Source organism: Toxorhynchites rutilus, chromosome 3, assembly GCF_029784135.1.
Source record: "Toxorhynchites rutilus septentrionalis strain SRP chromosome 3, ASM2978413v1, whole genome shotgun sequence".
NCBI classification, from domain to species: domain Eukaryota; kingdom Metazoa; phylum Arthropoda; class Insecta; order Diptera; family Culicidae; genus Toxorhynchites; species Toxorhynchites rutilus.
Window position 1 is genome coordinate 251,896,436 of NC_073746.1, and position 23,529 is coordinate 251,919,964.

At 38.9% G+C, this 23,529-nt stretch overlaps 2 protein-coding genes across 10 annotated transcripts in view; one reads left to right on the forward strand and one right to left on the reverse strand.

Moving 5' to 3' along the window:
* The window catches only part of LOC129776155 (signal peptide peptidase-like 3), an 89,026-nt gene that overhangs the window by 57,545 nt on the left and 7,952 nt on the right, over positions 1–23,529 (forward strand). The gene's annotated exons all lie outside the window — the stretch shown is intronic.
* On the reverse strand, positions 8,253–13,193 carry LOC129776163 (solute carrier family 25 member 44). 2 transcript variants are annotated; one of them, XM_055781633.1, is made up of 4 exons: positions 12,922–13,193; positions 12,601–12,839; positions 12,271–12,530; positions 8,253–9,850 (listed from the first exon to the last, which is right to left on the reverse strand). In XM_055781633.1, exons 3-4 carry the CDS (start codon positions 12,412–12,414, stop codon positions 9,032–9,034), a joined length of 963 nt encoding a protein of 320 aa, XP_055637608.1. In that variant the 5' UTR covers positions 12,415–12,530; positions 12,601–12,839; positions 12,922–13,193; the 3' UTR covers positions 8,253–9,031. The 2 variants fall into 2 exon arrangements, with proteins under 2 accessions (XP_055637608.1, XP_055637607.1); XM_055781632.1 differs by having other exon boundaries at positions 12,271–12,839.

A 23,529-nucleotide genomic window follows, 5' to 3' on the forward strand; every position in this document is an offset into this window, starting at 1 on the left:
ACAACTCTACACGAACTGATGATTGCGCCGGCTAGTGACCCTTCTATCCTGGATTCCTCGAGTCGAGAAAGACGCACCACGCTAGATATGGGGTACAGACTAGGGAGCGTTGCTGATTAATGGTCAGCTGCATCCCAATAGGAAGTAGCCCGTGTCGGGCACACGTATAGAGCATCGAAGACTGCAACATACCAATTATGAAAACACTTGTAATACTAACCTCGAGCCAACCGCGAGTAATCGGTTACATATTACTAACATAGTTGTAAGACAAAATTTGTCAAAATATTGGACTCCCGGCCCCGTCAGGCTAACGCCACATGTGCCTTAATAAAAAATATATTTTGGGAAAAAAAAAATGTATGAAATGAGCTAGGCCTATTCACATAGAGTCGTAATTGAAATTTTTTCATACGTACAAAAACGTAGTAGGAAACACATATAGTTTTTCATAATGAGGCTTGGTTTTGGTTGAGATGGCATGTTTTTCCTGGGTCAAAACCACAAAAGGGACCCCTTTAGGAGCAGAAGGTGATAAAGTATATCAACTGTAGAAAACAGAATATTGGATATTGGATATTGAATATCAGGTCAAATAAACTAAATTTCACTAGAAATTCCTTGAATGTCTACCGAGAGAGCGAAGTCATGAAAATCTTCAAACATCAATACGGTGTCAATAGTCAATAGTTACACTACCAAACAAACACTCCCACTACCCCTACATGATTATGAAGCTGGCCGATAATTTGCCCAACAAAAAGTCTGCAGTATGCGGGGCTCTTACTGTGATCATTGTCGCCACGCTTGCTTGCTTTCCTAAAAATAGCATTTGGAAATTGAGAAATTTCCTTTTCCACGCTTGAAATGTTTTTGGAGGGCATTTCAGAACTATTTTGGACACAGCCTATTTTACGGAGACTATCAAAGCAATGGCATGGAACTAATTAAAGGGTGTGTCACATCAAATTGCATCACGGAAAAACGCTGTAGAAATTTAATTTTTAGGAATTATATCTCCAGCTTTCGCTTATAATCAGATAAGAGTGTATAGATCACGTTGGCCATGCTTCACAATTTTTCGTAAATTTGGAAAAATGTCGTCGAACGAAAAAGAGCGTCGTGAATTAATCCTGCGCACTCATTTCGAGAATCCGGAGTTGTCACATCGGGACATCGGTAAGATGCTGGGAATCGTCCAATCCACGGTCAGCAGAGTACTAAAACGATACTTCGAGAACCTAACCATCGACCGGAAGGTGAAGAACGGCAAAAATGGATGCTCCGTCAGTGAAAAAGATCACAAGCGCGTAGTTAAGCAGTTTAGACGTGATCCGAGAAGTTCGGTCCGGGATGTCGCCAATAAGCTGAATTTGTCAAGTTCATTCGTCCAGCGGACCAAGCAGCGGGAGGGCCTGCGTACATACAAGGTTCAGAAGGCTCCTAACCGCGACGAAAGGCAAAACATGGTGGGGAAGACGCGAGCCCGGAAGCTGTTCACCGAAATGCTGAAGAAGCCGCATTGCCTGGTAATGGACGACGAAACCTACATCAAAGCAGACTTTCGTCAGCTGCCGGGCCTGTTGTTCTTCTCCGCAGAAGACAAATTCAGCGTTCCGGGGGAGATTCGCAAGCAGAAACTATCCAAGTTTGCCAAAAAGTACATGGTGTGGCAAGCGATCTGCTCTTGCGGAAAGCGGAGCGCCCCCTTCGTGATGACCGGCACGGTAAACGGGCAGGTTTACCTTAAGAAGTGCCTACAGAAGCGCTTACTACCACTATTGAAGCAGCACGAGGGCCCGACCATCTTCTGGCCGGATCTCGCTTCGTGCCACTATTCAAAGGACGTGTTGGAGTTGTACGAAGCCAACGGGGTCACCTTCGTGCCAAAGGAAATGAACCCGCCCAACGCGCCGGAGCTTCGCCCAATAGAGAAATATTGGGCGATTATGAAGCAGGCCCTCCGGAAGAACCCAAAAGTTGTCAAATCGGAGGCGGACTTCAAGAGAAAATGGATTTCTGTTCAAAAAAAAAACTACAACCTGACGTTGTACAGAACCTTATGGACGGGGTAAAGAGGAAGGTGCGAGCATACGGGCTTGGGCTCGATTAATAAAAAGAAAATGCCAAAAGTTGTTTAATAGTTTTTATTTTACTGTCTAAAATTTTCAAAAGGATCGGTCTACTGGGCGAATTTCTACAGCGTTTTTTTCCGTGATGCAATTTGATGTAACACACCCTTTATATTTTCACTCGTTGAAAAAATAAACCGCCAAGGTTTGGTCAGTAGTGCTTCTCCGAGTATGATTAGCTGCACTATTATAATATAGTGGAAGGCAGGGTAAGACGAACAACTTCCAATTTGAGGAATCCACAATATCTTGGCAAATGTGCTATGCATGAATCATTAATAGCATATTTTTATCATATTAAAACACCTTACAGTACCATCCTTCGCGAACAAGTCAAATGAAATTAGTTGTTGTATTTTGTTTACCATGAGAAGCCCTGTAGAACTTTAGTTCAATTTCTTTGAAGTTAGATATTGATCTCGTGTCTTGTTGAAACTTCATTTTGATGTTGTAGTTTGCTAGTTTTGAAGAAAATCCTTCTTTTGATGATTCAGATATCTTTTGATGATTTTAGATCGCGCTTAGCAATTCTTTTTTTTATATAATTATAATGATAGTTTTAAACACGCATAACAGTGAAAATTTTAAATTTCGTTATTTGTATCGAGTATCGAAAATTACTTTGTTTTGAGGAGGCTGAATTAGAACATAATAAAGGCGAAGAAAACGTATTTTTTGAGTTTTTTTCATTCAATCATACCCCCTTCTTCAAATAAATGATAATAAAGTCTGAAAAATACACAATGGCAACATTACAGAGAAGTTCAATTTTCGGTCTGTGACACTGTGCGCGAGTATACGTGTTATGATTTTACACGCGAGTACAGGAGGGTTAAAGGAACCACGGTTCTTTCATGAACCGTGTTTCTTTTATGAAGCGAGGTTCTTTTTTTGAACCGTGCTTATTTTTTCAATCGTGGATCTTTTTCGAACCGTGGTTCTTTTATGATCGGTGGTTCATAAAACTCACCTGTACCCGCGTGCAAAATCATAACACGTATACTCGCGCACGGTGTCACAGACCGAAAATTGAATTTCTCTGTAATGTTGTCATTGTATATTTTTCAGGCTTTATTGGCATTTATTTCAAAAAGAGGGTATGATTGAATGAACAAAAACCCCAAAAAATATGTTTTCTTCATCTTTATTATGTTTTAATAGTCATCTAACTCAGTCTCCTCAAAATGGAGTAATTTTTGATGCTACAAAACAAATAACGAATTTCGAATTTTTTACTGTTATTTATCAAAAGTAAGCAACTGAATATAATTCATGGAAGTATAAAGGGCTATGAAATGACATAAAAACGTATCAATCGATTGTGGTTTCATTGGAGTAAGAATCAGAACATAGCATAACTGAATGCTCGAAACAAACATATTTTTTCACATTTTATGCAGTTGTTGCGTGTTTTTCGGGCCTTTATCGAAGAGAAGAATGTATAACGACCTTCTAGATAATTACCAAATGATAAAGGTTCTAGAATATAAAGTTTGCATATTTCTAATATTCTTTGCCTCTGTTTTCTTGGTAAACTAAGAATTAATGCCTTTTTTTAAATGAGGCATAAAAAGATGATATAAAAGGATTTCTAGGAACTTGCTTTTCTTTTTCTTGTTTTCTTGACGATATTGTCCGATATTAAAAAAATATCCCCGAAACTGTTACTGTTAAAAATTACCATAAGCTACCAATCAGGTTATAGTTTACTGTTTACAATTCTTCCACAAGTGAAATTCATTCACAAGTGTGTATATGTATGACCATCATATTTAGCAAATAACTATACGAAAGTCAAACATTTATATTTTGCTTTTGAACGTATGAATCTAACGACGAATATATCGACGAATAGTTAATATATGGATCCGTTCAATCCAGTTACAAAAGAGACTTTATTCATTTCATTCAACAATATTCTAGAATATGAAAAAAAGTACTTGTCCAAAAAAGTTACTCCTATACTCGCGTCGGTGTCTCAGACCGAAAGTGTTAAAAAAGTGGCACACGTCCCCTTTGTACCAACACATGCAATACGCTAAACGATGACAAACGACGAATAACGAAGCTAGAGAGAATCGCAAAGTCGTAGTGTTGATATTTTCTGAGAAATGAATGAGTTATTGATTACTCGGTCTGACAGATGCGCGAGTATAAGAGTGTTAAGAGCCCTGGTTCATTCAAGAGCCGTGGTTCATTTAAGAGCCACTAAAGGGTGTGTCAGATCAAATTGCATCACGGAAAAAACGCTGTAGAAATTTAATTTTTAGGAATAATATCTTCAGCTTTCGCTTATAATCAGATAAGAGTGTATAGATCACGTTGGCCATGCTTCACTGTCAATTTTTCGTAAATTTGGAAAAATGTCGTCGAACGAAAAAGAGCGTCGTGAATTAATCCTGTGCACTAATTTCGAGAATCCGGAATTGTCACATCGGGACATCGGTAAGATGCTGGGAATCGTCCAATCCACGGTCAGCAGAGTACTAAAACTATACTTCGAGAACCTAACCATCGACCGGAAGGTGAAGAACGGCAAAAATGGATGCTCCGTCAGTGAAAAAGATCACAAGCGCGTAGTTAAGCAGTTTAGACGTGATCCGAGAAGTTCGGTCCGGGATGTCGCCAATAAGCTGAATTTGTCAAGTTCATTCGTCCAGCGGAACAATCAGCGGGAGGGCCTGCGTACATACAAGGTTCAGAAGGCTCCTAACCGCGACGAAAGGCAAAACATGGTGGGGAAGACGCGAGCCCGGAAGCTGTACACCGAAATGCTGACGAAGCCGCATTGCCTGGTAATGGACGACGAAACCTACGTCAAAGCGGACTTTCGTCAGCTGCCGGGCCTGTTGTTCTTCTCCGCAGAGGACAAATTCAGCGTTCCGGAGGAGATTCGCAAGCAGAAACTATCCAAGTTTGCCAAAAAGTGCATGGTGTGGCAAGCGATCTGCTCTTGCGGAAGGCGGAGCGCCCCCTTCGCACGGTAAACGGGCAGGTTTACCTTAAGAAGTGCCTACAGAAGCGCTTACTACCACTATTGAAGCAGCACGAGGGCCCGACCATCTTCTGGCCGGATCTCGCTTCGTGCCACTATTCAAAGGACGTGTTGGAGTGGTACGATGCCAACGGGGTCACCTTCGTGCCAAAGGAAATGAACCCGCCCAACGCGCCGGAGCTTCGCCCAATAGAGAAATATTGGGCGATTATGAAGCAGGCCCTCCGGAAGAACCCAAAAGTTGTCAAATCGGAGGCGGACTTCAAGAGAAAATGAATTTCTGTTAAAAAAAACTACAACCGGACGTTGTACAGAACCTTATGGACGGGGTAAAGAGGAAGGTGCGAGCATACGGGCTTGGGCTCGAAGTATGAATAAAAAGAAAATGCCAAAAGTTGTTTAATAGTTTTTATTTTACTGTCTAAAATTTTCAAAAGGATCGGTCTACTGGGCGAATTTCTACAGCGTTTTTTCTGTGATGCAATTTGATGTGACACACCCTTTATTTTTCTATATTTCTATTTTTTCTGCATAATCGTCGTAAGTGTGTATTGGTGTGGTTACATTGCTTCCTCCTTGCTTCGTTCGAATTCTTCAGCTTCTATCGAACAAAATTGTTTGTTTCTCTTCGTTCAATCGAATTTTCGTGCGTACTACTATCCAAAGTAACCATAGACTAAAAGTAATAACGCTTGCATTAAAAAAGGGAAAATTCTCGGATGGCGATAAAAAATTCTCGGATGGCGATAAAAAATTCTCGGATGGCGATAAAAGATAATATAATGGGACAAATTTCTCATAAAATATAATCTTTTTAAGTATGTTGGCCGGAACTTTCGCCATTGCTGTCGAAAACATACTTGTTGGCATGTTTCTCAGTTCTTTCTTAGCTTCGTGTATTCGATACTCCTCCGTTTTCGCCACAAAATTGTTGGAGTAGAACCTCCGCTTCATTTTTTATTTTGATTTATTGTGCAACGTAACAACTTCACGACATTCACTAAGACGCGACACGAACACTTATTGTTTTTACTATTTTAAACGTTTTAAAATTTTCGTTAATTGTCGACCGGTTTTGGGCACGAAGCTGTTCATCTACGGGACAAAGTGCGATTCTTTTTTGTCTTGTCTCGCGTCGCGCCTTAGTGAACTTCGGCGGCGGACTTCGGAACAACATCTATTTTCAAGCGGTACATCTCCTCCAGCGACTTCTTCGCGTAACGGGTGGAGGCCAGATCCGGCAAAAGCACCACATCCTCATGCGGGTATATTTTTGGATGGAGGAGGCAACTTCCGACAGGCACTTTGTGCTGTAAAGAGTGGCTTAGACATCCCTTTTTCGCTGTTAATTAGCAACAGAGGCACCTTCTTTGGGAATTTGATGTGGGAGATGTACTTCACGTCGGAACTTACCTCCTTAGTAAGGACGTAATGTTTCATTCTCCGTGTTGAGCCTTTGTTTTTTGGGTCACAACTTGCTGTTTCGATATGGCCGGTCTTGACTTGAGTTTCCGGATGATAATGTCCATTTCCACTAGGTATGTTTTTCACTGTCCGGCCCGTTGTTCCGATCTCCCAGTCCAAAGCCCGGAGTGATGTAGCCACCTTCCTCTCCGTCTTCTGCTTAAGCTTCAACTGCAGTTTACGATCACGTAGCACCGTCGGACGACCGGAATCAGGCTTCCGTTCATTCTTCTCCGGAAGTGCGAGGATTAGGATTGGGCGATCTTTAGAAAAAGATCTAGTTTCTAAACGACGCAGAGCTCGATTCACTGATTAAATCTGTACCAAAGAATCGATCTTTGAAAATCGGATGCCTTTTTTCCAATTTATTTACTTGTTCTATATAAGTGGTGTCTTTTCTTTAAACATAGAATAAACATATCACATTTCTATTCAAACATCAAAGGCATTTCATTATGATTCTCAGAATGAAGGTCACAAAAATCACTTGAAAGCTCAGAAAAAAAGTATTTTCCAGGGCATTCATCTTGAATCGTCATGGAATTAATCAAATAATTTGATTATTATTAGAAATTCAACAACTGATACTCATCCAGAACTACGCTAACAATAATCCCGTCGAATCCAACTATATACAATATACATACTAAATGTCATACGTCTGACATTTAGTCGAAATCTTGGTGGCAGTCCCAGTTCTAGAAAAGAACGCTGTGATACTGTAAATAAAACTTGTGCCCACTTGTTTTGTGATGACCAAACTTACAAAACTGCTTCTCTCGAGTTTACGACCACTAATTTGATAACCTTGAATGGGATCAAATGTTTATGAGATTTGTCAAGTGGATTTTAGTGAGATTAAAATCGATGTTTACTGAAAAATAAAAATAACATTTTTTTCTGCAATCAAAAAGATCGGAAAGATCGAAAAGAATAGATCGGTGAAATTAAAATCGATGTACACTGGAAAAAACAACTCTTAGATCGAAAAAATCGAAGGAAAAAGATCGATCTTCATGATTTTTTGGGTACAATGAATCGATCCAAAAAATCGGAAATCGAAATAAAAAAAGATAGATCTTCTGGAAATCGATTCAAAATCGCCCAATACTTGTGAGGATATTATAGATACCGGAACGGGCCTATCCGGCAGATCAAAGCATTTAACGATGTCTACTTTCTTTGCAACGAGATGGAGCTTCCAGTACGCACAAAACATGGAGCGCAATTGTTGTACTGTTTTCGCCATAAATTATGCAGTTGAACTATAACTCTGCCAAATTTTGTTTCAAAACTCATGGGTTACTATGATTGACGATGCTCAAGTGGTCTCATCACCAGGTGTGAACGCATGGAAAAATAGTAACATTTGTCAATTTTTTTAAAGTCAAGCTTTAATTCTCGTGCATCCAAGTGTCTCGCTTTGATTGCCTGCCGAAGTCCGCTTAGATGCCTGCCGCTATACTGTAGCACTTTTTTCTGCTCTAATCCTTTATCCTGTGTTATACTGGAAGCCATTAATAGTATAAGATGTGAGACAACGCCTAGAGCGACGTAAAAAATTACCGGTCTGATATGAACTTCGTATGTAAACAGAAATAAATAAATAACGGCAGCAAAGCGAAAAGTAGTTCGGTGATAATACTGAATATAAATTCGAATTTTCTCATCCATATAATTTACCTTTTTGATACAACGGTTGTATTTGAATTACACATTTTACAGTTTATACAGCACGAAACACACACGCACGTTTCTCGTGTCCATGCTTCCACGAAGCATGAATAATTACATTTTATTGGCTTTTATTCTTAGGCATATACTTTTGTGTTTTTGTTTTGTTCTTGCCAGTTTTAAATATGAATGCTAACTTATTGCGTAAAATAAATTATCATAAAATGAGTCTAGACAAGATATGGTAACATTCAAGCAACGCAAAAAAGCTCAAACGTCCACTTCCATAACTAAAGTAGGAAACAATGGCCTCATGATCTGTTGTCCGAACGAGAAACAGTAAAAATATTAAACCCTGCTAGCAGTTGAATCGCCACGTGCGTGAAGTAATTCTATCCGGCCGGATGACTTGTTGCACTTTTTGTTGGTAAACATAATGGCATACGATGTTACTACCTCCTTTTCTACGTTATATAATATGTAGGAAATTCGATTGCCCATTCGTCACTGTGAGGTGTTTACCTATCTTGTAATACACTTCTATTTCCTATCCTCTGCATGGAACAAATATTGGTAACAATCTAACCCCGACATTGTTGTGCTAGCACAATTGAAAAGCTTATTTATTACCACCTAGCATCAAAGTGTTCTACCTATTGCGATTATTATCATTGTTATTATTCCATGGCATAAACGGCCGCACATATAGCAGAACACCAAGACTTATTTTATCCATTCAATGGTTTTTTTTCTTGCCGTTTCCAAATCACCACCGTATTAAGTGTTTGTATTGTTCGTTTACCGAAACTCGCTTGATCGTTTCGTAGCCTAAGATAATGCTAAAAGAAAACGCGGCTGATTGTACTAAACGAGCGGTGAGACCCTTGAAGAACATGTGGAAATGTTCCTCGTGCCAAAGCTCGCGGAAGGCGACCTGCATTGAGTCTAACCGTTGCACCTGCAGTCGTGCTCGAACGATGTCAAGTGGGTTGGTGATAATCGTCGTTGTGAATCCACCTAAGCTTCCGGCAACACACTGCACCAGCAAGTGGGACACCCAGGGAGGCGACATTTTGAGCAGCTCATCCTGATACAGGTGATAAAACGCCCACCACATGGCTGAGTTCGGTACGTAAGCCATCAAGCTAGCAGTGTACCCCCGGTAAAATCCTTTGAATCCATCTCGTCGCACAATTTCCCGTGCAATGTCCACCGTTATCCTGATCCGGCTGCTTTGTTTGTCGAAGTTGATCCCCAGTGGATTCACGCTTCCTCCTTTGCTGCCCGCCATCGTTCCCATGCCCAGCACCATCGCGTGTTGCGATATCACATCAAACGGAACGATGATAGTTTGACCGACGAGCGAGGCGCAGCCCCCGGCGACCAGTGATTTCGTTCGTTGGCTCGCTCCGTGCTGATTCAGTACGTGCCGCACGCCCTCGTATGTGCTGATGTAGAACACTCCCGAAACTATCTGCACCGAGGATATCCAGAAGCCTCGGTACAGACCAGAAATGCCTTCGTGGCGGTAGATTTTGCAGCCCGCATCGATCATTCCCTTGTACACATCGTTCTTGTACTGGACCTGAATGGGGGAAGATAACCGAAAGATATGTTATTAGTGACATTTTCAATAGTGCTCATTACATAATAATTGTGGATCAGACTTTAGTGGCCTTTTCAAATTTTATTCAATTATTTTGGCTTAGCGTCTTGATTTTTAACAACATGGCTTGATTCACAATGTTTCTGTAATTAACTCGGTTCGTGGCTATTCCTCTCCAATTCCGCTAGCATCCTGTGCTCACCAAGTCCTGTTCCACTTGATCTAACCAGCTTGTTCGCTGCGCTCTTAGTCGTCTTGACCAGTACCAGATCTCCGATGAACACTATTTATGCAGGATAGCTTGATCACTTTCTGGACACTGGGTTCATCGGTGAATTGCGAAAGCCCGTATTCCATCCTTCGTCTTCATACGCTGTCCTCCTGTACACTGCCAAAGATGGTTCCCAACACCCGTTGTTCAAAGACACCAAGTGCTTGCAGGTCGTCTTCGAGTATAGTCTACGTTTCGCGCCCGTAGAAGATAACCGGTATTATGAGCGTTTTGTACAGGGAACATTTCGCACGATTGCTAAGTCTGTTTGGCCTCAAGTGTTTGTGGAGACCGTAGTAGGTACGACTACTATTGATAATGCACCTTAGGATCTCGCGGCTGGTACCATTGTCAAACATTACCATTGAGTCGTTCTCGTCCATAATTCCCCGTAGCTCTTTTCGTGTTATGGAATCATGTGCGGCTTTAGAGTCGATCAATAGATGATGCGTTGGGATTCTATACTCACGGCATTTCTGGAGGTACTGCCTCAAGGTAATGATTTGGTAAGTAGTAGACCGACTTTCGATGAAACCGGCCTAATAACTTCCCACAAATCTGTTTGTAAGTGGCGCTAGACGATTGAAGTTGATTTGAGAAAGCACATTGTAGACTACATTCAGAACGGTGATCGTACGATATTCGTACTCGTTTGACACCTTTCTTGAAGATAGGGCAACTAACTTCATTTTTCTACTCCTCCGGTAGTTGTTCTGTTTCTCAAATTCTGAAAATCAGTCGATGCAGATAGTTAATCAACTTTTTAGGACCCATCTTGATAAATTCCGCCCCTTCATCATTTTTTCCAGTGGATTTGTTGTTCTTCAGCGGTTTGATACCATTTCCAACTTACCTATCGTTGGAGGTGGTACATCTTCCTTATTTACTGCACCCACACAAACGTAAACGTAAATTCATTATACCTCGATAGGGAACTGCACAATATGGTAGATCATTTTTCGTTTCGGAGTTGTTTTCTGGAATGAGCTTCCCCAGGATGTATCCAATATATTTAATAAGGCAGCATTTATTAAAAGGTGTCGCGAAATTTACTAGTTTGTTATTTTTTGTACTCGTTTGTTATTTTTGTACTAATTTAGATTTTTTTCTCAATAATTCGCAAATAATATGTGGCGCACTTCATGTATACTTATTTTTTCGTTTGTAATCAAAAAAGACGGTCTTTATGATACTGAAGTATAAATTTTAAAAAAACGTAATCGCTTCCATCGTTATCTTGGTTCTCTGCCTGTGTGCCATTCAGGTGTTCATCGAAGTGCTGCCTCCATCTTTTGGTCACTTCTCGTTCGTTCGTCAGGATACTCCCATCCTTATTCCAACACATTACTGCTTGTGGATACAATAGTCCACAAGAGGAGCCTCGTTAATTTCGTCCTCTCCCGACAGGGCAGCTTCGAGCGTATGGGCGTTGTTTTCGGCGACGTCTGCTTGCTTGAGCCGCTTAAGATTGTACCGTCGCGGGCATCGGTACCGAATGTTGTTCACAACAGAGTTTACTAAGCGCTTACTAACCATCACTAGATAGTGGTCCGAAACGATGTTAACGCCTCGATAGGTTCTGACGTCAGTTATGTCCGAGAAATGCCGACCGTTTATCAGAACATGGTCGATCTAAGATTCTTTTAGATTTGGTGACCTCCAGATGTATTGGTGGAGGAATTTGTGTTGGAAGACGGTACTGCGTACGGCCATATTCGCCAATAGGACATACTAGGTTTGAACTCCTCCTCTTTACCGATCTAAGCATTGAAATCTCTGATGACTATCTTGAGGCCATGTTTTAGGCAGCGTTTTAATTTAATGAAAGTTTTCCTAACTTTGTCAATTTTCATGAGTTCTCGACTGCGAATGACGAACACCTCATGTTATTACGATTATATCTAATAAACAACTATCGTGATTGAAACAGAAGCATGTTTACGTTTTGTTAAGAACAGAAAAGTGACTTTTATTTGACAGTTTATATTTCAGAATGCGTTCTAATATATTGTTAAATATATTGATTATGGTGATCTCACAATTGTGAATTTTGTTTATCGAAAATAGGAATGCGAAATTGATGTACTCTTCTACAATTAATTTTTCATGAAAGTGCTGATATTCTCACCTGCAATTGTGTTTTAATCACCGTCAGTGGATACAACGCACATCGTACCGAAAAAGAACTCAGCATGGACAGTGGAAAAAACTTTTTCTTATCCATCATATCCCACTCGATTGTTTTGATGAAGGCGCCGCTAGAAGTGTCCATGGTTGAGATATGTACCGGATCAAATCCTCTCTGTCGCACCAATAAATTGCCTTTTTCCGTCACCGCTTTACCTTTTCTTTCGAAATCAACACTTCCTCGCACTCAGGATAGCTACTCTATGTTGAGGGAAACAGCAATGATGTCAAATTCGTATCCGCAACATTGCTATCGTGTTGTCCCACATACCGAAGAATCACCGTGAGATTCGGCGTCTATATGAAATAATAGGTCCCTTATTGACAGCAAAGAAACCTGTACTTTGATAACAGCTGATCGCGTTTTTATCACTTTTTTGCGGCGCAATCGCTTTGAGCACTTTTTGATCACAAGAGAATCTCCAGGAACACACGATTGATGGATGATGCCCTCCGAAACTACTTCACCTAACAATCAGCCGCTGGATGTTGTTAAGAAGAAACCAATCGCTGCAATCCAAACAAAGCGTTTATGTAACAGAACAACACACATCAGAGCCAGAGCAAACATATTTGCGTTCGCGAGACTCACCTTGAACCGAAGTTTCAAAGCCCTTTATCGAACTTCAGTGGCGAATGCAAATTCACCGGATTTGCTTGCAACCCATAGAAAACATCATCCCCGGAGTAACGCCATTATCTTATTATACTGTCCATACGCAGAATATGAGGTTGCAATCTGCCGTTCCTTATCGAAACAGAGAGTTTTTCACCGAAAAATAATCAGTTTCACTTTTTTACTGCCTCTTCTGTCAGTGCTTTGATGTTATTTCACTGTGTACATATGAGTGAGTAAGATTCCCTTGCACACGCAAACTTCATCCGGCGACGAGAAGAAGGTGGATTCTACTTCGCTCACCAAACAAAACTTTCTCACACTTGACGTCCGAGCTGAGAAGAAAAGAAGTTAAGCGATTTTTATAGCATTTGTTTATAGCACCATGTACACAAATAAAGTGAGATGCCGTCGTGTGGGGCTACTTTAGACACATTTTTTAAAGATTTTTCAATTTTGAGATATTTTAAGATGAAGGTGGAAGGAAGCCAATGTAGTAGAAAGGTAAAACCACGTGAAAAATGGAGTAACAGTGTTTGTGAGAGAAGAGTAATTTGTTTCGTTTGTTTTGATTTTTGTACGTAAATAGATCAATTCACTTATCAGACTGTGTGGCGTTTCACTAACACGAGTCTTAGAATACTTTTGAAAAAAAAACACTTCAATACTAAAGTAAAATGTATGAACGATGTGTTCCGATGAATAATTCTATACAGTGCGACGGCAGATGAAAATTTAATATCTTGTGAGTAATCGATTAGAGTTTGATTGATACTACTTGTTCCGCAAAATTATTGATTTTCTGGAGAGGGGTGAGGGAGGGAGATGAAAGAAATGAGCGCCATTGTGGCAGCCATTTGTGGCTTCCTTCCACCTTCACCTTAAGGCTATCAGTTAGCGGCTTCAGCAATCCTCGAAAATGTGGCTTCTGCAAAGTTTTCGCTAAGGAAACGATTTTCTCCTTATACGTGCGAATAGTTTGCCTCCAATTCCACTTCATAGGAAAAAAGCCACTTCTAGGGGCGGTGTAATAAGTGTTGAAATTGGAGAATTGCTACTAATTGTGAGTGTATTGGTGTATTTTTGCATGTACATTGCAACTTAGTTGCATATGTTCAATTTTATGCTTGACCCATTCTCACCCCCACTCAACGTAAATAAGAGTTAATTTCGAAAATGTTGAAATTCCAATGGAAAAAGTTTTTTGATATTCAAAATCAGCAATGACTCAACTGGTAAGACTTAAAAGAATCATTCTATTCAATATTTAACATTATAGTAGTTCTGTATAATGCTGGGCATGAGATTTTTCTGGGGTGTTATTTTATGAATATATGGATTTTTTGAGATATAATTGTTTTTAATATTATACAGGTCGGACTCGATTATATATAGTCGACCATTTTTTTTCAACAATTATTTTCAAATCCTATACATAATCGAATCTCAAGAAAACAATTTTTTCATTAATGTATGAATGTCATTAACGTTGAAAGTGAAATTGCGATTATATATAATCGAGTCCGACCTGTATTTAATTTTCGAGAAATATTTTTAACAATACATTAATACATTTTTTCCCAAATGATTCATTTATTCTCTAACAAATTTGTCAAACATCATATTTTAATCGTCATATCTGGATTTTGAGTTACGATTTTTTGAAAAAAAGTTCAATGTTTCTGCATACGCCCTTATAAAAAGTCAGTCGTAATTAAAATTGGTCAAAACCAAAATTGTGATTTTTGGAAGCTTCCATCAATTGTCTCAAGATTGAATAAACTCGTATAGGATCGCGTCAGAATTTGCTATTTTTTGCCTCGCGTACATATCGATGCGTGAAGTCGACTTGATCTAAGCGATTGGTGTCTCCCACATTTTCCATCAACAATAGAACCTCCACCCTCTGTTGACCACGTGGACATTTCTTCTCTTCTTGGAAACAAAATTCGGCGAAAAAATTGTGTTGCGTATAAATTCCATTTTAAATTCGTTTTTATTTTCTATTCTCTGTTTTACTTGATAAAAATGTTAGCTTCATTAGTAATAGGGGTTCGTAGTCAATTTTTGGTTTATTGCCTAACATTGCCCGTGAAGTTAAACAAAAAATGCCGGTGATTCATAAATAAAGAACCAGATGGAAAACTATCACTCCTTTCCAAAATTTAAATCGATTTTGCATGAATTACTACCAGTTTCTAATCCGTAACTCATTTTAGTTCAATGTCCGTTCAAATAATGATACTGCTTTTTAGCTACATCTACCCTTCATAAGATTATTCATCACTAGTTCTCGAATTGGTTTTCAGGGGGAAGTCCCTAGTTCCTGAAGACCGTCCGGATTTCGTTAACTGGTGCCCAATTACCAAATAATCGCGGTAGTTTTGACACAAAAACAGTAACAAATTATTCCGAAATACTTGTTCTACTCCTGACTTTTCCATCTGGTTCTATAGTTATGAAACACTGGCGGTTTAGTTTTTTTTTATGTTTCGCGCCTGAATAGAACAATTAAATTCAAATAGCCAATCTTATAAACGCTCAAAATAATCTGTCCCTAATAGTTGATGCTGTTCACTTATTTTTTCTAACCATCAATCTGCACTACAAAAATCTACCAATGATTTTGAACAACTTCATAGTGTTGGGATATGTAGAATTATTCGAAATATTTTTGCCAATTTTTAGGGGAAAAACAAAAGCATAGTTTTTAGGATACACACTTATACGATTCTACACTTCATTTCATAACTATAGAACCACTCATTTTTTTTAACCTTTAGAGATGCGAAAGATATCGATCCAAATGATAAAATGGTATACAACGACTATTTTCGTTTATAAAACAAACTTTGTAACCTTCCTTCAAAAAAAAAAATAAGTATCGGTGTTCCATAACTTTAGAACCAGATGTTACTCCCCATTTACCATTATCACTCCTTTATAAAATTAACGAAGATAGGTTATGTTTCCCACTATTTACACTTCGTTTCAACCGAGCTTTTCCTGATCGCTGAAAAATTCAAAAACTTTTTCTAACTTCTTGAAAGGTACTGTATGTGCACCGTTTTTTTCTCCACAAATCCACAGACCTTTTGTTTTCTCGTCAAAAAACTGTGCAGGATACTTTTTATGCCATTTTTATCCATGAGTCATAATTCTTGCCCTTTTTTCCAACGGCATCTGATGCAATATCTGGTGAGTATGGCCCAAATAGGTACTCCACCGAGTACCACATCCCAGCCAAACTCCAAGAATTTTTTTCGGGCTGTCAAAGAAACATGGGATTTGGCATAATTCTGGTGGAACAGCTTATCTATCATATTGACTAATTATAAATCACTGATTTTGGTTCGTTTAGTTGTGTAGTTGCAGAATTGCGTTCGAATCTCACCAGATACAAAGTTGACTTTCTCCGGGTGAAGACCACTTTTGGGGATAGCTGATCATGGTTCATTCCGCTTGCCTCAAAGATACGCTCCAAAATACATCCTCAGAATACACATTTCAGCAAAGAATTTCAACTATATAAAAATATAGATGTTCAGCACTATCAGACAGCTCAATCCTTTTTGTCGATGAATACAACTGAATTTAGTGAAAATTCAGAATGCAGAAATTTCCATATATTGTTGAACACAGATGTGAACAGTTTTTTTTTCAAAATATTCATTCAACGTGTCCACGTGGATATTGTCTATACCCCTCCCCCCTCACCGTGAACAAGCGTGGACATTTCCGTAACCCCTACCCCCCCTAAAGTTGTCCACGTGGTATGTGGACAGCCTCTTACTTTGAACTTATCAAAACATAAAAACATCGCGAGTGGTAATCAAAATATACGAGGGTCATTTCAGTGCCTCAGAAATCGCGGAAAAATAAAGTTAGGACAAAAAAAAGGTGCTTTTCGTAATCTAAGTTTTTATTTTCTATTTTTCTACATAATCGCCGTAAAGTTCGAGGCATTTTTCATAGCGTGGCACGAGTTTTTCCTATTCCGAGCGTAGCGTCCAACTTTTTGAAGTACGATGTAACTGCGTCACGGATTTCTTCAGTGTTATCGAATCGTTGACCACCGAACGCCTGTTTCATCACCGGGAATAAGTGATAGTCGCTAGAGACGAGGTCTGGGGAGTAAGGAGGATGCTCGAACACAGTCCATTTGAATTTATTCAATTACTCTTGAGTTACGCGAGCGGAATGGGGCCGCGCATTATCGTGGATGAGGACCACTCCTTTCGTCAATAAACCTGACCTTTTGTGCTTAATCGCGGTTCTTAATCGGTCCAAAACTTCACAATAGTACGGTGATGAGACAGGCGATGCAATGCGTCAAACGGAATTCGGATAAAGGTTACAGTCTAAATTTGATCGAACAAGAATGCGTCAATTTATGGTGAAATTTTGTATTCATTAAAATCTGTCTGGTGCCCGTATTACACATCGCAGATTGAACGCATACGGTTTGCACTACTTCATCTTCCATGGAATGACCCTGTTAACCTTCCTCCATACTCCGACCGTTGCCAGCTGATCGACCTGGGAACCCTATCCAGCAGACGGGTCTACACGCAGCGCTTATTCGTTTTTGACATGCTACGAGGCTGCATTGACTATTCTGAACTTTTGGAACAAATCCCATTCTACGTTCCACCGCGTCGTTTCCGGAGTTTCTCGTTTTTGGCACTTCCCCGTCACAGGATCAATTATGGTTACAACCAGAGATGCCAACCTTCCTTATTTTTCAGGATTTCAGCACGCTCCCTGATATCCTGACGAACACTCAATTTATCCTGGTTTTTCTGAAATAATCCTGATTTATTGTACTCTTTATATAATTCGTAATAAACATACTGGTTTCCATGCCAAAGTTTTCTGTCATGATAGTTCTCCGGTTCGCACTTGTATATATCTTACATTAAGTTAAATTCTCTAGACGCAAAGCTGTACTTAACTTTTTTATCTCTACCCTCAATTGTTTTGTGGTTTTTCAAAACAGTGCTAGAAAAATTCATTAAACCAGATTGTCTGACGAATTTATGAAATTACAACGAGATTAAATTTGAGGAACAACATTGCTTTATCGAGGATAATGTGTATGTAGATTAGGGTGCCAATGAAAATGGTCATCTCTAATTTCAAAAAAAGTTACCCTATACAAAATGTTCACCACTTCACCCTATGCCGAATTTCACCTCAATCGGATTTAAAGGAGAGTGGCGCAAAGTGATCAAAGTTTGAATTTTTCGAAAATCGAAAAATCACCCAAGGAAATCGGGGTTTTCGAAAAATTTGTTTTGATGTCAAATGTCTTAGAATTGCATGAAACGGGTGAGTTTTAGATTTTCAAAAAACTCAAACTTTGATCACTTTGCGCCACTCTCCCTTAAACCCGATTGAGCTGAAATTCGGCATAGGGTGTTTTTTCGAGGTGGTGAACATTTTGTACAGGTAGACTTTTTGTATAGGTTACTTTTTGAAATTTTAGAGTCGATTTTTTCCCATACATTCATTGGCACCCTAATGTAGATGTATCCCCAGAGTTATCAATGTAAGAAGACGTTTCAGAGTGTAAAATTACTCAAGAGAAAATTTTTGAATCCAAAGTCAATATAAAAAGACTTCATAAGTAATTTGTTCGTCTGATTCAAAGTAGAATCGACTTTAATGATGGGACTATGGTAAATATATCTATAACCGTACTAAATATCATAAAAATTATGAAAAATTCAACAAGTCTTCCAATGCTGATATGATTTCCTCATTTGTCGAGTAAAGTGCGATTAACATACAACATCAACGTCACGTTCACGTTCCGTCCCGTCACGTTGCCTCAATTATTCTTCCCAGCAGTTCTCATGCAAACATTCACATACAACGGCAACGGGAACTTCGACTTGCCGTTGCTGGTGTATGTGAATGCTTCAATAGAAATTCCATGGAAGAATAATCAACGCAACGTGACGTGACGGAACGTGAACGTGACGTGGATGTTGTATGTGAATCGTACTTAAAGATTCATTCCAAAGCATAGACGATGGGTTTAGTGAAAAGTCTGCAATTGACTATAGTGATGCTGTAGGTTTTTTGGAAAAAATATAAACGATCAAAAGGTCAGACGAAACACTAGCATTTCCGCTTATGCGAGGAATTATACAATGCTTCAAAATTCTTTTACACATCCGGCTTCGCCCGAGGAAAGATATACAGGTATAACGTATATTTCACTTTCAAAATTGTACGTTGTATCGAATTGTACGTTATATCGAAGCATAATAAAGTACTCACAAACGTAGTCTATTATACATTATTGTGTTGCTGTTTTAGTTAAGTTAATGAATAACTTCAATCAGAAGACGAAGCCAGCCTTTCTCATGATGTTTCCCTTCGTACTGTTGATTAAAGCTTGATTCATTTAGAATCCGGAATTACAAAACCAGCTGTATTTCGGAATTGATTAAAGGTACAAAACTTGTTTAAGCATCACAATACAGATAATTCATGTTCTATCAGGAAAAAAAAATAATGAAATTTTTTTTTCCTTTACACTTTGGATGTATAACGTACACATTTCCAAAGTGTAAAGGAAAAAAAAATTCATCGAGGTAAAATGTACGTTATATCGAGAGTACGTTATAACGAGAGTACGTTATATCGATGTTTCCCTGTACTCTGTTTCTGGATGGGATTTGGAATGGATTCTGTATTATGAGCTACTATCAAGCAACCTGTTTTTCACATGTATGGCTCGCAGCAGTTTTCGACGAGGAAGCAAAAATGTTCTGGGAGGATAGAATATTTAAGCTGTTTTAATTCTTTAAGATGGCGAAAGATTGTGAAACAGAACTAGGGATATAAAATTAATTGGAAATGATGTTTTTGTTTTCCCAAAAATCGACATTAACTTTTCGAACAAATTAAGTTGGCAACCGTGGCTACAACAATCCGTTCAGCCGGGTTCAGACGGTGCGAGTAAGCATACGAGTCGATCTAGTCAGTTACTGCAGTGCAGCTACTCACACCGTGTGAACACATCATGCCAGTTAGTGTCATGTGTGATTCGGCGTGCGAGCTACTTCAAAGTTTTTTGAATTTACTCGCACTCGCATCCCTCAAAACGTCAAAAAACAGAATTTAGCGTTCGAATCAGGGATGCCAAATGTAAACAAATGTCTCTATTTTTAAGATATTTGAAAATATGCGAAGATATTTATAGACTTGAAAAATATTGGAAAAACAAATAAAACCCTAATAGTTTCTAAACGGAATCGTTGTTATTTTGTTTGGCACACTGGCGGGGCACGTTTTCTTATTGAGACAGTTTTATTGGGAATCTAAATATAAAATCATCATCGGGCACAATTTTCATTCAAAATTCACTCACAACTTGCAAAAAAAAGTATTGTTCTAAGAAACAGAATACATATTCGATTTGAAAAAAGTATATTTTCATTCATTATTTTAGTTTTTGAGACGTATTTATTCCTCCGGCGAATCTACTATCATTTTCATTTCACAAATTGGTACACGAAGCTGCTGTCAACGCGAAGTAAATCAAATTTTGAAAAATCTTTTAGACTGCCATTTGTAGCACCACATACTTTCGGAATTAATTAAGCTATGGATGCTTTCGAGGTTCTAAAAAATAGCGACAATAATCTGATATATATTCCATATTCCAGAAGAAAGGCACATCATTTCTAGTTTCACTCATGAGTGTATATTGGCGTTGTATTTGTGGAGCAATTAAATCCAACAGTTTTTTCACTTTTTCAGGTGTTATTTCCAACACTGCTCTGTACTCTCGGGGATCATCATCGTGGAGTTACTCCAGTATTGTATTTGTTACTCCTTTTCTTTGCATCCAATTCCTGGCCCGAATCCTTTTTTCTTTCTGCTTTTTTCGGATAGTACCCTCAGTTCAAAGAAATTCAGCACAAAGTATTTGTAAACACGGCCAGCGTGTGTCTCGCGATAAAATTTAAAATTGTGTAATGATAAATTCAACTGAAAACCTAAGCCGAAAACAGCCAATAAATAAGTTGATTTCGGATCAATCATCTGTCAAATTCGGACCTGATTGCTGTTTCTGACTATTTGATGGACATTTGAAAAATCGTCTGGCATCTCTGGTAAACCCGTACTTAGTATCTAGTTTCTTGTCAGCAGCTCACATTGTGTGAACGGACAAGGCGAGTCAACCATTTGTCAAGCGAGTTCACCGGGTCAGTAGCTGCTCGTTGTGAAGTCAGCTACTAGCAACGTATAAATGGGCCTTTCGACTCGTGTCTTCGTGTAGTGATCCCCGATTTTTGAAATTAATCGTTCATCAGCTAATCGAATAGTTTTCAGCAGTTTGTTATTCGATACGATTAATCGCCCCAAATAATCGATTAATCGATTAATCGTCACACTGAGAGAAATAATTAGTTAGACTAATATTTCTCATTTGCTAGAAAGCCATATGGAATCAAAAAAGTGTTCATTCCGCCTGAAAATCAATTATTATCTTTTACGCTCCCCTAAAGTCGTAAACGAAACTTAATTCGCGTTAACGCTATTGAGCATCGTTATGAACTTAGTTGAGCATCAAAGATAATAATTGATTTCCAGAATAAAACTGCAGCGGCCGTACTTTTTTTTCTCTCTGGGTTTGGATCGATTAATCGACGTAAATTATTCGTTCGCTTCGATTATTGGTTGTGCAGTATTCGTTCGATTAATAATCGTTTTCTGTAGGAAGTATTCGATTAATCGATTAATCGAACGATTATCGGGGATCACTATCTTCGTGCATTCAATAATGTGAGTGATGAGTTCGATATGAATCTGTCCAAAAGCTCGTTTCAAAGAAGGATTAGGAATATTGTATAATTTAAGTAGTTTAAGTAAAGGAATATTTTCAGTCTGTACGGCTAGGGCGAAGACGGTGATAAATATAAAAAAAATATTTTTTTAGTAAAAAATCGTTCGCAGATTAGTCTTCTTCTTCTTCTTTTTGGCTTTAAGAGGGTTTAAACTTTTCAGTTCATTCGCCTCTAGGCAGATTAGTCTGTTTTTTGTGTTTGGGAAGATTTTATTCAAGCGAGGAAGTATAGCTATTTTTATTTTTTAATTTTTTTAGGAGAGTATGTTGAAAAATAAAAAAAAGACGGGTGGGTAATGTCGGGGACATAACCGGAGTTACGTAGGACTATACAAAGGGGACAGCTTTTGTTAAATATATATTTTAAATGTATTGTTTTATTTTCTTCTCCTACGTGAATACCTATCTACCTGAAAAATGGATTAGTTTACTGTTTACTCTTTATGAATATGTTGATGGTTCTGAAAAGAACCTTTGGTGTTGTGTTTTTGTTATCACTCGATATTCTCATCATGTTCGGTTAAACCTTCCTGTTTAGCTATTGCGTTTGCCACTCGCCACAACTTTCTTTGGAAAATTTCTTCCCATCCAGCTTGTGACATGTGGTTCAGTAAATTACATTTAATGCGACGTGCCGGAGAAACACTTTGCCACTCACTGAAACTAATTGTTGCCTTGATGAGCGCCGAACCGAAGCTGCTCTGTTCTTGATGCGGGTTTTCTGATTGTCGTGAGCAGCTTTGCAAGCCAACTCGAGCACTCCGACGGCCGAAACTCTATAATCGCTGTTAGTTATACTGGTGCTCCGGCACCAATCCGTTCGGCTTAGTTACCCTTGCGGAGCAATCAGTGAATGCGACCAACAGGGAACTGGAGACCTGCACGGTTCGAGTGAGACTCTGCCTTTCCCTTAACTTGTCCTCCTTTGTTACGTCCACGATACCGATGCCGTACAACCACACGGGTTTACGGTTTGAAAGAAAATAAGATATTTTTTTGGGGTCCGCGTGTTTTATACTCTAGCGGTACACACTCACAGGATAGAGACAAATCGGCAGACTCAGCCAGAGGGGCGAGTCCAACGAGACGAACGAATGAGCGTTAAAAAGGAGCGATGGCAAAAAAATACATTCATTATGATTTGTTCGCTCGTTGGATTCACATGCAGGCTAAAAAGGGTCCTTTTCAGGATCACAAAATTATCTTCAATCTAAAGAGTTTATTGTTTTGTTATCACTCGATATCCTCATCTTGTTCGACTAAACCTTTCTGTTTAGCGATTGCATTTGCCACTCGCCACAGCTTTCACAGTTGGAAAATTTCTTCCCATCCAGCTTGTGACATATTTTACAGTAAATTACATTCAATGGCACGTCGCATTACCACCACTCAGTATCGGATTGGAGGTAATTTTAACCTGTAATTGAACATTTGCGATGACAGTGGTACAGTGTCGACTTTCAATGTGGGGTCATAATTTGGACCCCGAACTCTATGTTTACAAAAATGTCCAACTAAATATGTCGCATTACAGGTCCGTCCAATTAGCTAAATGTCGAGATAAGTGTAAATTACTGTACTTTCAATCTAGAAGCAATTTAAGAATTGGTGAAAATCAATAAGCTCAGAACAACTGCAAAATTCACATACTCATCAGATCCTGGCAAACAAATGATGAAAAAATCAATTTGTGTTTTATTATTTTTTGGATAATGTTT

Coding starts and splice junctions, on each gene's coding strand:
- LOC129776163 (XM_055781633.1), bottom strand. CDS start 12,414: ATGGACACTTCTAGCGGCGCCTTCATCAAAACAATCGAGTGGGATATG. Junction 9,851..12,270: donor TGATTAAAACACAATTGCAG/GTGAGAATATCA, acceptor TCCCCCATTCAG/GTCCAGTACAAGAACGATGT.